At 53.5% G+C, this 16,080-nt stretch overlaps 5 protein-coding genes across 5 annotated transcripts; 1 reads left to right on the forward strand and 4 right to left on the reverse strand.

Annotated features, from left to right (window-relative positions):
- Window positions 1-654: 654 nt before the first annotated feature.
- Window positions 655-2,676, reverse strand: MFIFM68171_06303 (LIM zinc-binding domain-containing protein; the record flags this gene model as incomplete). Its single annotated transcript, XM_071061723.1, has 4 exons — window positions 655-1,094; window positions 1,170-1,200; window positions 1,272-2,208; window positions 2,261-2,676. The coding sequence occupies 4 exons, from the start codon at window positions 2,674-2,676 to the stop codon at window positions 655-657; spliced, it is 1,824 nt and encodes a 607-aa protein (XP_070917824.1).
- A 1,179-nt stretch (window positions 2,677-3,855) lies between these two features.
- MFIFM68171_06304 (uncharacterized protein) lies at window positions 3,856-4,425 on the reverse strand (the record flags this gene model as incomplete). Its single annotated transcript, XM_071061724.1, has 1 exon — window positions 3,856-4,425. One exon carries the CDS (start codon window positions 4,423-4,425, stop codon window positions 3,856-3,858), a length of 570 nt encoding a protein of 189 aa, XP_070917825.1.
- Window positions 4,426-5,546: 1,121 nt separating this feature from the next.
- MFIFM68171_06305 (Major facilitator superfamily (MFS) profile domain-containing protein) lies at window positions 5,547-7,525 on the reverse strand (the record flags this gene model as incomplete). Its single annotated transcript, XM_071061725.1, has 10 exons — window positions 5,547-5,747; window positions 5,846-5,862; window positions 5,945-6,100; window positions 6,168-6,324; window positions 6,381-6,422; window positions 6,474-6,555; window positions 6,754-6,854; window positions 6,914-6,955; window positions 7,041-7,403; window positions 7,478-7,525. The coding sequence occupies 10 exons, from the start codon at window positions 7,523-7,525 to the stop codon at window positions 5,547-5,549; spliced, it is 1,209 nt and encodes a 402-aa protein (XP_070917826.1).
- A 3,269-nt stretch (window positions 7,526-10,794) lies between these two features.
- On the forward strand, window positions 10,795-12,548 carry MFIFM68171_06306 (Major facilitator superfamily (MFS) profile domain-containing protein; the record flags this gene model as incomplete). The annotated part of the gene is made up of 5 exons (XM_071061726.1): window positions 10,795-10,883; window positions 10,942-11,069; window positions 11,123-11,597; window positions 11,662-12,218; window positions 12,289-12,548. The coding sequence occupies 5 exons, from the start codon at window positions 10,795-10,797 to the stop codon at window positions 12,546-12,548; spliced, it is 1,509 nt and encodes a 502-aa protein (XP_070917827.1).
- Window positions 12,549-13,538: 990 nt separating this feature from the next.
- Window positions 13,539-15,045, reverse strand: MFIFM68171_06307 (uncharacterized protein; the record flags this gene model as incomplete). The annotated part of the gene is made up of 3 exons (XM_071061727.1): window positions 13,539-14,180; window positions 14,250-14,769; window positions 14,870-15,045. The coding sequence occupies 3 exons, from the start codon at window positions 15,043-15,045 to the stop codon at window positions 13,539-13,541; spliced, it is 1,338 nt and encodes a 445-aa protein (XP_070917828.1).
- Between the last annotated feature and the right edge of the window lie 1,035 nt (window positions 15,046-16,080).

Here is a 16,080-nt window from a genome sequence, read left to right on the forward strand (position 1 = left end):
ACGCCGGCAATTGTGACTGGTCTCGGATAACCTGAGTACGAATATCTTCGCTGAAATTGCCTATCAAATGCAATGGGCCAAGATAGCCCTTAGCTGTACTCCTGTTTCCTCCTGGGTGAAACAGAACTGTCGCTGCTGTACTCAGGTCGGCGGAGAAGGCGGCGGCTCCGGTTGCTTCGTTCAACTCTGCAAGATCCGCATCCTTGGATCTCCTTGTCCCGGTAACTGTGACTTTCCTCCAACGCCAGAGTAGTACGGTCGATAGATCCGAGAACAACTCGTTATCTTCGTCCAAGACCGCGCGGGTGTCCGGCCGGGTCAGTGGGAAACAGGAACTACTACGTAAACGAGGATCTTACGCCGTATGGCGTTCGTGAAGAGTATTGAGGGCCTTAGTGAGATGATTATTGTTGCGGATTTCAACAATGGGACTGGAGTCATTGCACATCTTCAATACAACCCTTTGGCTCCTTAGCTATAAATTATCATCCACGAGAGACGTTCTCGTACGAATTTGACGCCTTGGGCGGGATTTGATATCAAGTTCCATGGCTATAGCTCTGCACCATCCAGCTCTTCCTTAGGCGGCCTATTCTCAAATCCAGTTTGGCGGTGGCCCCAGTAACCTTTCCCAGCGAAGGACTGGGCGCTGTCCTAGCGTACCGAGGATTTTCGATGACCGACACGAGTCGGCGCATCCTGACTCAACTCTTCAGCGTCATCGACATCTTCCGGCCCGTGGTTGTGTTCTTCCAATGTCGGAGCCAGCTTCGTCTTGGGCCAACTTAGCCTTCCTCTCCGAGACGACTGAGCCTCATGACATCGGATGCAGAATATGCCGCGCGTTGTCATAGCATACCGGAGATTCTCGATTTTGCGCTTGCATTTCCGACATCGAAAACATTCAGTACAAAAGGCTTCGTCTCCAACCAAGATCGCGAGATCCATGATCTTGCTTCGGCATTGTGAGCAGTTGTATACGCAGTTGTTGCAAATGAGCGATCCATCTCCCTGGAGGAGCAGGTCTGAGTCGTTATCGATTTGCACGCCGCAGATTCCGCATCGAAAGCAATCAATGTGCCAATGGTTTCCACCTGTCGTCAGTTAGCTCCAATTAGTAATCTAGTGTTAAACTCAAGTGCCCGGTTGTAAGAGATATTTCGACTGACCTAGTTCGAACGCCTTTCCTGCCTCGATAATCTAATTCCCAATTCGGAGTTAATGGCTGCCGCGAAACTGCACCGGGTAGTATATCAAACGGAGCTTCTTACCGCACCACATCCCTTACAATGAAGCCATAGCTCTTCATCCGACAGCCCATCAGTCTCAGAAAGAGATCCGGTGTCGTCGATGTTCGAAACATTCTCCGAGGCTACGGAGTGTGACGGCAGCGGCGTAGAACCTGAACCACTGCTAGAGGACTCCGGACCATGAACCGTCTTTCTATCCTCGACGCTGTTTCGGCGTAGTTCGTCATCTTTTACCCGGTCCGTTGTCGTCACGGTTTCGGTCCCGGAACCTGCTGATGCTAAGCGACCGAGCAGCGTATGCTCTGCCGAAACATCATCCAAAATATTCCCCGACAATACGGGTTGGACGGGTTGGTCATTGGTCGGTGTTACACAACCATCTATGGACTCAGAGCCGGGGGGATTCGGCGAAACTTCGAGGCCAAAATGGTTGATTGCCAGGGTGCCGCCCTCTGGCTCCACTAAGGATTCATCCGCGGTATGGATGAGGTAGTACTTCCCATTCGCAATATCAAGTGTTGTTAGTGGCATAGCGATGACTGAGATCACAGAGATATCTGCTAGGCTGTAACCCGAAAATGCGGACCAGGCGTGCGACCGTTGGGCACTACTGACGAACGAGCGGTCACACTCTAGCTGGTTCGCATTCTTGCGGTATACCCGCGACTGTTCGAGGATATTCTCAAAGGCAAACTTGATGAGTCCGCCGCCGAAGTTGCTGATGGTGCTCCGTACCGAGTGAGTGCGACCAATGCCCCTGATGGTTGAAGCATCACCATTCTGCCGCAGCCGAACAGTAGCATTATCATCTTCTGGGTGTCGAGTTGCTATGCTTTGGGCGGCACACGAGTCGTCGGACTCAACGAGTTTCTGCCTTAGCTCCGTGTTTTGCGCAAGCACTTTCTCGATCAGGCTCTGCAGCTTCTCTTGACTCTGGTACGCTTCGACATCCGAGTCACTGCGGATACCGTCAACTTGAAGCAAAGCGAAAGTCATTTTCCACCACTCACCATTGCAATATACTCATCATCAGCATCAAGGACTGCTGGTAGCGCCCTATCCTTGCGACGTGTTCGTCGATCTGCTTGGAGATCGTGACCCACGAGATGGCGACCCGAACTCTAGCTTGGCCAGCCAGACGTTGAAGCAAGGTCTCAAAGGCTGAAGTTACTAGCATCGCATCAGCAAGAGTGATTCGAAGCTCATCAACCTGGATCAACCCCCGACGGGGATTTGGCGTATCAAGGCGGTAGAGCAACCGCTGGATCGAACGCAAGGCGATTTCGGCATGCCGGACCTCCTTTTGCGCATCTCGGATGGTTGTCGGCGCATTTCGAATCGAAGAAAGCCCTTCAAGAAGGGAATAAACTTTGCCTGTTGCCGTGAGAAGGCCGACGACGGCCGATGTGATGCTCAATGGATCCATGGGCGGAACGACATCCGTGGTGTTGCCATTCCTTCCGTTTGACGAGAATCGCAATGATCAGCTTGAAGCCTTCTCAATCCACTTTGTCCAGGGGGGGTCCAGGCCTAAGTATGGCTGAGGTGCCACGTTGTACTGTACAACCCGCGTGGGGTCGACGCGCATACTCCGCCTCTTGGTTGGCGCTTCTTAGCTCGTTTCGACGCACCCGCCATTGGCTTGGGAACGCCACACTGGAGACAAAAAGGCAAAGCCTTGGATCAGAGCTTCACGAACTTCACCATATTTTCTCAGAGAATGGAGAGACTCCCATCATCAGCTTCCATCACTTACACCTCCGGCGACTTCCTAGTAACACCTTTACCGTCCTTCCATCCGCCTTGATGTAAGACGACGAAGTTAACGATGCCAAGTCTCTCGCACCCAAAGCCCCCGCCCTGGACCCTCGGTGGCTTCGGCAATTGAGGCACAAACCTCTCTAACGGTGGCTGAGTCGACGCCTCTGCAGAAGGCTATATCTATGTCCCAATAAGGCTTACAGGAACTGTACGGGCTGCAAGGTTATTCTAAGACATTTCTCTACGCTAGCTTCTGACCCATATGCGCCTGACGATAGAGAGGGGAGCCTAAAATTTCCCCTATGATACTTATATAGTAAGCTTGATGGTCGGAGAATGAACTTTGGCAGGAAATCTATGACAGTTTGGATTGGAAATGTCACGGACTAATCTACTCCAACGAGTCCAACCCATTTATGATCTACAATAGGGCTGTTCAGTTAACCTTTTCTAGTCAGTTGATATCTCGTTTGGGAGGTAAGTGTCGAGTGCGGTGTTGTAGGGGGGTTAATGGCATCACCAGGGGACTCAGAGACTTACATCGCATCAATAATGCGGCTCATGAAGTATGTAACCTACACAGGTGTGGGAAAGAAATGTTGAATTTGTCAACTTCATCACACGTTATGACGCTTGTTACCGCTTTTTGTGCGGATTCTCGCAACAGCAACTCTAGCGACAGTTCTTTTTCATCACACGATCCAATGTTGCCCGCTATTGATAGCTTAAAAGGATGCAGCTAGAAAAATAACCAGTGTCACAGCCGAACCGCATTGTTGCGATTTCCATCTATCCACACCTAGCCACCCAACCTCCCTCCCCCCTTCAAAATATCACCGGCTAATTACTCCCCCTCATACCCGGGACAGATCGAGCAGCCGGGCTTCATATCGGTATGGTCGCACGGCTCCAGCAGCGGCTCCCACTCCGCGACGGTGGTGTTCGTCCCCGCACACACCCTGCCCACGGGGCCCAGGCCGTCCCCCTCGGCCTCGCCGCTCCGCCGGCACCACCACATCCAGTTCTTGAGCAGGCACTGCCTGTAGCACCGCGTCTCGAGATGGCTCTCCAGGCACTTCCAGTGCGGCTTGATGCTGGGGTACGAACACCCGTCCGGTCCGGGGCACGCGGGCGGTTCGTACGGGACCATGTCGAAGGCCTGGATGGTCCAGAGGGTCCAGATCGCGGTGGCCGTGATGTTTGTGACGGTGGGGGCTGCGCCGGCGGCGGAGACGGTGCGCTGCGTGATCTGCGTCTCGGTCTTGATGTAGGGCGCGGATTCTGGGTCCGGCGAGGTAGGCCAGGGGTCGATGACGGTGACTTGGTCGACAGTTACGGCGGCGGCGTCGGTGTAGGTTGTGGAGTAGATAGTTGTGAGCGTGGTGGGATAGGTGAGGTCTGCGGGATCAACCATGGCTGTTGGTTTGTTAGATGTGTTTTTTTTCTGGATGTTTAGGCGTTTGGGGTGGTTTAACTGACTCGTCGTTGTTTCCTCTGCTCCGGTAGCCGTCTGCGCGGCAACAAAAGGATGGCCATAGCTAGTAATCGCCACAGAGAGGCAGAGTTGTAATACTCTCATCTTGCTGCTGTCTGTCCGTAGCACAGCTTGGTCTGCTACCCCAGCTTTCAATTGTGCAGAGAGCGGTCGGGGTTCGTCCGCCTTTTATTGCTCTTGGCCGTTCGGCACCTACCGAGGGTTCAGATTTAGATGCCGGATCATTTATTAAGCGATCACCTTACAGGGAGCAGGCGGTTAATCTAGGTAATCTATCTGGCCGAGTCGGCGGTCCGAGCGGTATAAAGCAGATCCGAGCACCCTGAATTCAGTAGCAGCACCGATCCATAGCAAGCGTCGATCTTGTTGGATAGTTCGTTGTAATCCAGAGCAAGTTACTGACTCCAGAGCTTGTTGCCTCGTCACCGGTATACTGCCCGATGCCTTGTAGCTACGTCTAATACCGTCCATTCCTCACGTAGCTTAGGCACCCTTAGGGAATCCGCCTAATTACGTTACGATTAGAACTTAGCCGGAAAAAAATTTATCGATGCGCTGTGAAGAAACGTTGTGACTGTTGGCTGAATAGCTTAGTTGGAAATAATTATGGTTAGCCGCCTGCTTACGATCAACAGTAACGCGGCTAATCCGCAGGTACTAGGCTGCGGTGTATAAAACACGATAATAAACATCACGTTCAGCGGTGGACGACCTGTTCCGACTAGCTTCCATAGCCATGCCGCAATAGGACGTGTCGAAGAAAAGCGTGTATTGTCAGTGCATGTACCTTTGTGTAGTATCCTCGGATCACTATGAACTCGGTAGCCGTGCTTTACCTTGCCTCTCTGAAATGAATTGTCTAGGTTCCAGAGCCAGATTTGCCATGTTAGTGAGTACCAGTATGTATGCTTATAATTATGAGGTAAACTCTCGGAGCCCCACCAACAACAAGAATGCGAATAACGCCCATAGTCGTCCCGGCTTGTAGAGGCGTTCACCTCTATGTCACAAGTTTTGTCTTCTGCGCGATGGGGGATGTATTAGTGCGGAACAGCCATTGGGAATGCAGGTTTAGACGCATCACCCACGCCAAGCGGTAGCGAAAACAGGAAGCTCAAAGCTGCGGCAATCAGATATATGAGCCAGACGTTACCCATTGCGCTTGTGATCTGTGGGCCAACAACGGCCTTGTCGGCCGCAGACAGGCTTTTGTAGGCAGCACTGCTGGTTCCGGCGACCAACTGCGTGATTTCATCCGGCGGGACATGCGACAGAGCATGGCTGATGTTTTGCATGGCAGTGTTGTGGAAAACCGTTCCGGGTATGGCGGGAAAATCACCATGCCCAGATCCTGCGCTGTGGAGAAGGATGGTCAGCGCAGGAACCGGATACACTTGACGTCCAGCCGTTTAGCGTGGCATTTGGACATTTGCCTTACCTATTGTCATTGCTCCAACGGCGTTCGCAATGTCCGTGGCAGAAACAAGGGACTGTGCGATGGGGAAGCCAGCGACGATATAACAACCTGCTCCGGCGCCAATGAGTATGGTGTAGCCGTATATGTTCGCATTCGGCGTATCTTGTCCGATGGTGTCTGTCGCCGTCGGTCGTCAGTTTCCCTTCTGCATCTTACTTTGGGCATTCCAGGTCCGGCAACGCACACATAAGGGCGCCTACTAGCTCCAAGCCGCTCCCGACAATGTACCAGGGCGAGATATAGGACAGCTTTCCCATGAGTACACCGTTAACCATGGAAACCGCAACCATGAAGACAATCAAGGGGAGGAGCCTGATGCCTACGTCGAGCGGGCCATCCCCCTAGAAACGTTATTAGAGGCGAGCAATCCACATCTACCGCAGGGAATCTGACTCGCTCGGACGAACTGGAAAAATAGCGGGATGTAGTACGTCATGGCCTACATGAGAGATTAATCGGTGGTCTGTATGAGAGCTCATAGAGAACTTGCCAGAATAATCCCCGATGACAAGAATACTTGGAGCTGCAGGTTCACCAGGGTCGGTTTTCCCAGGAAATGGGCCGGGTACAGTCTGTCTTCCTTAGACACTCCCGGATGGAACTTGACAAGGAGGATCGTCACGACCAAGAGGATGCCAGACGCCGTCCACAGGCCAATCAAGGTGCCGGATTCTCAGGGGTACAAGCTGCCGCCGAAAGTAATGGCCATAGTGAAGCAGGCAGAGCCAGCCAGAAATACGCTCATCATCAGCCAGTCCATCATTCTGCACCTGTCTTTGTATGTCTTGCCGGGCTGAGGGTCTATGGACAGAAACAGGAGCAGATACGCAGGTGCGAAGACGGCGCCGACAACAAGGTTGATGTAGAAGCCCTAAAAGTAAAATAGCTGTCAGTGAAGAGACGCTGTAGGGGGACATGCAGGGTGCAGACCCATCGCCAGGTCGCGCTGCTCGTCGCAAAAGCCCCGCCAACCTATGTCTAATTAGCACCTTTTTCTTCGGAGGGAATTTGTAGAGATGCATGTAGCCGGTGCGTTCCATTGGCAAATGAGGCATACCAGAGGACCTAAGACCGTTCCTCCCCAGATGGCAGTGCTGCCAGCCATGTATGCTGGCCTCTCTTCCATGGTAGTCAAGACAGATACATATGTCATTGTTCCTGAATACATGCCAGATCCACCGATGCCGGCAATGACGCGCCCTACTATCAGGGTCGGCATGTTAGGCGCCGCGCCGCAGAGCACACTGCCAACCTCGAACAGGAGGATGTTGAAGGTGTAGAGCGCCTTGAGACTGAAGATGCCGTACGCCTTGCCCCAAGAGAGAATGGCCATAGTGCCGAGGGCAAAGCCGGTTCCAATCCACGGCAGGAGGGCGACGTCGCCGTACTCGTTGATGATTGCAGGTTGGATATCGGCGACCTATTCACGATGATGATTCCGTCAATAGGGCAACGTAATGGAGAACGGGCCAACGTAAATGTGAGACTACCTACGATGGTGTTATCCAAAGCGAAGAGAAACGTAGTCGACAGCATTGCCATGTAGGCAACAACCCATGTTCCATGGTGTACGTTCAGCGCCGCTCTTCACGCTACATGGCTCAGGCGAGGAAGAAGGGAGAAGAGGGGGTGTGCTGCACCTTCCAGCCATAAATCATCCGGAGTGAAGAATCCGTGTCGACGATGCCGATGCGGCCATAATCCGCTTGGGCCGCCTCGCTATCCTTCTCATAGGGAACTCCATCACCGAGTTAGCGAGACCCGCCGTCCTGACTTGATGGGACAGGAGTGGACATGCTCCCTGACTTGCTGTTGGACCAAAGTCTGATAGCGGGGTGTTCGATGAGATTAGCCACTCAGTAGTAGTTGATTCGGAAGAGATCGGCGACCGGGTAATGGTGTTAACGAAGGATGTGAGTGTCGGCGGTCAGCTTGTAGGGTGTTCGGAACTGTGCTCTATGCTGGCTGCAGGTGAAGTTGCACTGATCCAAAGGGACTGGGACGGGGAAGCTGGTCCTTAATAGACAAGCGAATAGATGCCGAGTCACGGATCAAGCGGTCGTTCATAGTCAATAAACGCGCTTGACGCCCTAGACGCGGCCGATTTGGCCGATGCCCCATTATGATTAGCCCGCGGCTGTCAGAAGCGCGGCAGTTTGCTCCGTTTCTGCATGGCAAGCAGCCCATCTACATCGCCTCGGCCAGCAAGTTATTGAATAAGTTTTATTCTGAGAGAAGACACTCTCGTACACTCTTTTTGCTAGTTGCTGCCGCGCCACTCGTTGCTGGCGCAGTTCGTCGGCTCGCACCCGGCTGTCACGTCACGAAACAATGCTGACAAAGTTTGTGCTTGTTGAACGAAAAAGTGAGAGAGTAAGTTGCATACAAGCCAATTTTTATACCCATAGCTGTAGATTGAACAGTTAGAGCTGGTGACTCATGGTAATATCCTGGTGGGCCGCTGATGAAACCGTCCCTTTCGGGTTCCCAGATGATTGGGGACCGCATGGAACCGAGATGTCCGAGACGCTAACCATCGCACGAATTAACGACTTAGAGGCCCGTAGATGGGCTGCTGCTGTATTGCAAAACGCACTTTAGCTCAGAATCTGAAAGCGAGAATGGAAAGATAACAGGTCATCGAATCATGATGATTGTGACGGACACAAGATTCTATTTCATAGAGCAGTTAGTTTGGTTGTTACTAATTAAGCAGAAAGGTGGTGCTAGCGTACCTTACGCTTCTGATTATCAATTAATAACTTGGAGATGTCATATTCGATTCTCGCCTCTGCCACCTTTGGAGTAACAATTGCCGGGCCTTCCATTCAACCCCGCATGGATAGTACCTGACTAAGGTAATTACCTAGTAGAGACCTGGGAGTTCTCACTGCGACCTACTTCTGTACTATGTATTCTCTGGGACACCAACCCCACATGTTCTTCTTGGCTCTGCCTCATGGAGCGCCTACGGTAAGTCAGGTCGGTTCTGGGGTAGAATGACAGTTGCTGGCGTGCTGCTTCCGTGTCACTTTGAGGCTTTATGTTCTTTCCGACTGCTTTCTTATGTTAGGCTCTCTGTTGTGTACGAACGAACGAAAGTCCCTCGTTAAGATTAGGGCGCCGAGTCGTCAAAGTCTGCAACGAGCAGAGCATAATGCATGAGCCAGCCCTAGGGCGCCTGGATACTTGAGTCGTGCCCTCATCGGGTAAGTGGTCGGTAATTCGACCACTACTTACCTAGACAGAGATACCTGCTCGTTTGGCGAAAACGCTGGAGAAAAGGGATTGCGACGAAATCGCGAAGGACAACTTTGATGGAGATCAAAGGCACGCTTTTGACAGCCGCTACTCAGTGCGCCTCGCCCGACTTCAATATCCAGATATGCACTATTCAATTGCTACCCGCTGGGACAGTGGTGGTGCGGGGATTTAGAGCCGCCCCTGTTGAGCCGCAAGCACCAGGCGTTGGCTGTGTTTTAGTGACTGAGAACGCTATATCCAGCACTGAGCCAAGTGCCGACGTGGAGAGATTGCTGGTCCTCCACAGCCGGATTGGCGAGGGACAGGAAAGGCTAGACTTGCCGTCGTCGGTGACTTGGCGAGCCTAAACTAGGTACTGTACACACATACATCCAATGCTGTGTCTCACTGCCTCGGTTCTAACGCTAGGCCCATTCCCCGCCAGACATGCTGAATTTGGCTCCACGTCAACAAATGGATCCATCTCAGCTACACTACAGTACACTTAGGTGTCGTGTAGACAGCATGCTTCTGCGGGGAATTGGAAAGACAAGCAATCAAGATGCGGGGAAGCCCGGACAGTTAGGGCAAATATCTTGGCTAGTGTAGAAAAGCTGCACATGGCCTACAAATCGAACAAGCACGGGAATTGCGGGCGGCATGCCATGCCGGGGTTGGCGCCGTAATGTTGCACCTTGGCAGCGCCGGGGATGCGGGTCCCATGGGAGTTGGGGATGACGCTTGGCGGCCACGAAGCTGGGGGCTGTTGAGAGCAAGCAAAGGTTCTGCTGGAGGATGTCGTCCCCACACGCGGACAGAAACCTTGGAGAGCACCACGGTCTTGGGATGCGGGGTTTGCTCCATCAGACCAACATATATCCATCCAAATTCTGCGTGGAGCAAACAAAAACGCGTTTTGGGCTCGTGTTGGGCCAAGTATACTGTATTGTAATCGGGGTAATGGAGCAGTCCACTAATAAGGGACGCCAACACCTGTGGTGAGCACCCGGCCAACAGGCCCACAGTGGGTCTGGGAGCCAACTCAGTTCGGAGGAGCTTCCATGTTAATAAACGCAAAAGCGGGAACATCCCCGCGATGACTCCAAGGCCTTTCTGGGGCGCCCCGGATATGGCGTGGATCCTTTCCCCCGCGGCACACTCTCCTTGGGGTCCGCTCCCCGCGCAAGCTGCACGCTGCCTGCCATCCCGAGACGACAATTGCCACGCTGGAGCTTGCCGAGGTCGACTGCCGTGGCCACCGCTACCCAAGGTGCGGCTCTCAGCTGCGCGCTTGGAACGCCATCTTGGCAACCCTTCGTTTGGATCCCCCATGGGGCTCCGTACGGAGCCCGCCCAGCGGGCGGCGATGGGGGTGGACCACACGGCCACCAGCGTCGTCCTCCCTTGAGACGCAGCTGACGTTAAAGAGGACCGGTGCGCATCTGTCCGTCCTCTTTCGTGTCGCTCCCTCTTCGCCATCACCAAGCTGACGAGCCTCGAGTCGAGTTGAACCCTTGTCCGACCGACGACATCCCCTATACGAGTGATCTCCCAGCGACGACCGCGCAATGGCCGACGAAAAGAGAGACTCGTCGTCAGACGGCTCCCACAAGGCCGGAGCGGTCCAGTCCGAGAACCCCGGCGGCACCACAGACCAGTAAGACCACCCGAACCTCGACATCACGAATCGCGGTTTCTGATGCTGACCGATCTAGATTCGGTCAGACCCTGGTCCAATTCGACCCCAAGGCCGAGGCCCGCCTTCGCACCAAGCTGGACTTGATGATTGTCCCGACCGTCTCGATCCTCTATCTGTTCTGCTTCATTGACAGAGCAAACATCGGTACGAAGACGCGGCCTGCATCTCGTACGTGCTCGCTCCTGACACTCCAGCAGGAAATGCAAAGATTGCCGGCCTCGAGAAGGAGCTGGGCCTGACGGGCTACGACTACAATGCGCTTCTCTCCATCTTCTACGTCTCGTATGTCGTGTTCGAGATCCCGTCAAACATCATGTGCAAATGGATCGGGCCCGGCTGGTTCATTCCCGCCATCTCTCTCGGCTTCGGTGTTGCCTCCATCGCAACTGCTTTCGTGCACAACTTCTCTGAGGCTGCGGGCGTCCGCTTCGTCCTCGGCGTCTTCGAAGCCGGCATGATGCCAGGCATCGCCTACTACCTGTCGCGCTGGTATCGCCGCTCCGAGCTCACCTTCCGCCTGTCCCTTTACATCGTCATGGCGCCCTTGGCTGGTGCGTTCGGCGGCCTCCTGGCGTCGGCCATTCTTACGCTCGACCATTTTGGCTCCCTGACGGGCTGGCGCATGATCTTTGCCGTCGAGGGCATCATCACCAGCGGTCTCTCAATAATCAGGTATGTCGCCATACTAACTGCACGCCTCCAATCCGCAGCCCGCTTCTAACATCAGTTTCCATAGCTTCTTCACCCTCACCGACCGGCCCGAGACGGCCAGGTGGCTCACTGCCGAGGAGCGTGAGCTCGCCATTGCTCGCGTCAAGTCTGAGCGCATTGCTACCACCGAGGTTCTTGACAAGATGGACAAGAAAAAGCTCCTCATGGGCATTCTCAGCCCTGTCACCATGTCGACCTCGGTCATGTTCCTGCTCAACAACATCACGGTGCAAGGGTTGGCGTTCTTTGCTCCTACCATTGTCCGCACCATCTACCCGAACGAGACGACCGTCATGCAGCAGCTGTTAACCGTACCGCCCTACGCTGTCGGAGCCTTCTTCACGCTGCTTCTACCCTTGCTCAGCTGGCGCTTCGACCGCCGACAAATCTTCATGATGCTCTGCACGCCGTTGGTTATCGTCGGCTACAGCATGCTCCTGGGTACCCAGAACACCTCAGCCCGCTATGCTGCCACCTTTTTCCTTTCCAGCTCCCTCTTCGCTGTAGGACCGTTGTCGAACTCTCAAGTGAGCGCCAACGTCGTTTCGGACACCGCTCGGAGCAGCGCTATTGGTTTGAATGGTGAGCACCCTCTTCATCGAGCAAATCTCGATTACAATTAGAATCCTACCGTGCTAACAGCGGTCAACAGTGATGTTGGGCAACATGGGAGGCCTTATCTCCACCTGGAGCTACCTCCCGTGGGACGGACCCAAATATCCCATCGGCAATGGCCTCAACTTGGCGGCTGTGACGGCCACTTTGATCATCGCTACGATCATGTTGTTCTGGATGAAATGGGACAACAAGGCGCGCGAGGGCCGCAATGCCGAAGAAGAGCTCGCAGGCATGTCGCAGCAGGAAGTCCAGGATCTCGACTGGAAGCATCCCAGTTTCCGATGGAGGCCGTAAGCAAGATGGATTATAAGCGGACAAAGGTCCGGCGCCACACGTTTATCCTTGTCTAAAAAGCGTCAGTTTATTGCATACTGTTTTATGAATACGTATTAGAGATAGAATGCGGGAAGGAATTGCTATTTAAACACGTCCATAGCTCATGACCATTGGTCCTCTGTACCGCTCAACTGGCTTGATCCTTAATGCCGCAGCACGCTCTATGGGCCACCGACGACTTAGGTTGCTTGTTTAGATAACGTCAAAGGCCCCCCAGGCGGGTCAGTCCGGGGGGCAAAAGATTTACCCTCGGCCCGGCCTCTCGTGCCTTGGACCACTTGGACCACGAATTACCCGGAAGAGTATTGACCCCTATGCCTCGACCTACCTTATTCGGCGGCAAATGCAACTTTGGCCCCAATGCCCCGGCGCTAGTAGTAATACGAGCCGGTGAGCAACATAACTGCTTGCTATGAACGAGCCACTAGAGAAAGTACGCAAATAGTAGCACCCGCTTGGAGCGTTCCCTAGCACCTAGCCCGAAATCGCTGGGGTAAGTACCAATTACTAGTACCACCGAGACTCTAGCTGAGCCTCTTCCCACAACCAAATCCTTTTCTCTCTTTCTCTCTCTCTTTCTCTTTCTTTTTCTTGTTTCTTTCTTTTTTTGTTTTTCTATTTTGCATTTTATTGCTTAGCTACCGAACAAGTGCTAGACACAGTAACGAGAAACTGACACGTATTCGCTGAGGTGCCACAATGCCGAGAGCCTAAGGCACCTTAGTTTTAGAGTTTGAAGGAGCGGGGAGCTGTCGGGGAATCAAAGCATTCTTAATTAGCAAGAAAGAAATCTAAACAACTAATGTGGTATCTCTGCTCATTAATTATCCAAATCTAAAATTCACAATACCCGTAAAGTCTGTGCCATATCCTATCCTATAAATTCTGTCCCGTGATTACAGCATTTACTGTCTTAGTTTTCTAGTTCCCTTCTGCCCATCCCGTCCTTCAAACATGGGGGTTCTGTATCTGGTTTCCTTGCATAGGCTGCTGCTGTTGTTGTTGTTGCTGTTGCACATCCACGCTAGAAACCGCCTTTGGCTCTGCCATCGCCATCTGCTGGCCCGGTTGCTGCTGGTACTGAACGGGAGGCTGCTGCGGCGGGTAGTAGTAGTACCCCTGCGGCGGCTGCTGGTACATTTGCTGGAACTGCTGCGGCTGCTGCTGCTGCTGCTGCTGTTGTTGTTGTTGAGCAACAGCCAGGTAAGCGGGCAAGCCGTTGACGGTGCCCATCACGGGAACGCCAGCGGCCGGAGGGTGTGTGGGCACGGGCACCGGCGCGGGGCCCGCAGTATAGCCGGTTGGGAGGGTGCTCGAGTTGAACGCGGCGTTAAAGGACCAGCCTGGCTGCGGCTGTGACCAGAGACCGTTGCGCCTACGAATGCCGAGGACGAAGAGCAGTACGAGAAGGACGAACATGAAGACGTAGTCGAAGAAGGAGTCGACAATGTACTTTGCTTCCCGGGGAGCCATGTCGGGGCGAATTGTTGTGATCGCCGGACTTTGCAGCCAAGAGTCGGCGTAGATGGCCATGACGACAAGAAGGCGGATAAAGTTCAGGATGGTAGCTACGAGAAGCAGGACGGCGGTCTGCAAGATGTTGTTGGTCAGCGGGTAGCTGCCTCGCATGGGGGTAGGTGTAGGTAGGATGGCACTTACACTGCGCAGCCCAGGGACTTCCTTGGAGCGGTGGACGGCGTATGAGGCGAGCCCAACCATTGGCATGCTGGTGATCCAGAACAGGATTATGATGGCGCCTTCTAGGCGGGTGGCAGTGAGTTGCGCTTGGACCAGATCGAGATATTCGTTTCTGCTAATCTCGCTGAAGATGGTGGCGGATTGTCGCACAATGAGTGAATGGTTAAACCCGAACAGGCCAATGAGGATTATGAAAAGAATGAGTCCCCATCCTAGGACGGTATAACGGAGTAGTTTACGCCTTTGCAGATACTGACTGCCGTTGCTCAAGCAGAGCCGGAAGCCGCTGGCGAGCTCGACAAAAGCGATGAAGAGGAGTATGTCGGCCACACACCGTACGAAAAATGCCGTGATGCCAATGTGGGAGGATGCTTGGGCGATATACGCAGCGGTGGCCTCGCCGCCGCTGTAGATGTTGCTGTCTACGATTGCATGAATCCAGAGTTGCAAACCTGTCGCTATGACATAACCGACCGAAGCTCTAAGATGAGGTTCCCTGTTAGTCCCAATGCAGTGTTTCCAGCGAGTTCGAGATTGGTAAAAAAAAAAAAAAAAAAAAAAAAAAAATAGAGCCGCCTCACATAATCCAGACGGGGTACACTGCCTTGACCCAAACGATGCCAACTCGCGCCGGGTCGCTTCTCCTGCGCGCAAGACACAAGCTGACGAACCACAGGACGCTGAGTGGTGTGACCCAGAGCCCGGCAAGGACAATGGAGCCGACAATTGACGGCGCAGAATAACCAATATAGTCCATGGTCAAAACGAAGGTTGGTAGGACAAGACGGTGCGCCCCGTGGGCGAGGGTTGATCAAGGCGAGAATGGTTTGGTAAATCAAGAAATGACACCGTGAGGGAAAGGAGCCGCAGACAAGGGGATGCTCGCAAGGTCATTTAAGCTGTCAAAGATAAGAGCGGTTCAATTTCACGCCGCCAAACGGCCAAGCGTTTCCACATCGCGACTAGGCGTGGCAGGGCTCGCGACGCGGGTGACGTCCTGCGCCGCAAGGACCCCTGTAACACCAGCGCACAGCAATGGGCGCTGGCCTCCCGGGCCCAAGACGGTTCAGCCGCCCCATTCATGTGGTGCACTGGATTAATGAGTAACTTTATTTGTTCATTTATTTTCGTTTCTCTCAGCGATGGAGCACCAAGCTGATGCTCATACCGAGGCCGATGCAACGGGGAAAGTGACTGCCTTAGGTAGGCCTGAGGTGCAAAGAAAACGCTAAGACCTCTTCCTCCCCCCTGAACTGTTTGGGGCGCTGCGCCACCAAATGCTTGAGATCCACTGAAAGGGCCCCACTGCTTGTACCGTTGGGACAAGGGTCTGGGCAGGTCTTGCGCTGAACCACGAATAACTCTGCGCGTGATTCGTGGGCGCTGCACGAAACACAAGTAGCGCACGCATGCCCAGGCTCAGGCTGTGCACAACGGCCCAGCACATTTCATTCGACGGAAAATCTGGAGTAACGCTTCAGCGGTACTTTGATACAGTACCTTAGTCTAGTGGTTGGGGCTGTGCTGCTGGCAGCGCAGTCACAAGGAACTTGCCTTTACAACTTAAACGAAGCACAACGCCGCTACCTTACGCAGCTGGAGTGCAGGCTTTTCGCCAGATGAGCTATTGTTTCGCACGAGTGAGTTTCAGGTCCCGTCGCTGCAACGTGCCTTAGTGATTCATCACAGCTTTATCGTCCGTCGTCTTGAGTCATTCACCTCGGATGGTATTCCAGCCGATATGCAGTGGCTATACATGGTAGTTGAGCGAATTGAGACCACTATTTTAGTA

The sequence above is a fragment of the Madurella fahalii genome (genome assembly GCF_045866475.1).
Source record: "Madurella fahalii IFM 68171 DNA, scaffold_3, whole genome shotgun sequence".
Taxonomy (NCBI): domain Eukaryota; kingdom Fungi; phylum Ascomycota; class Sordariomycetes; order Sordariales; genus Madurella; species Madurella fahalii.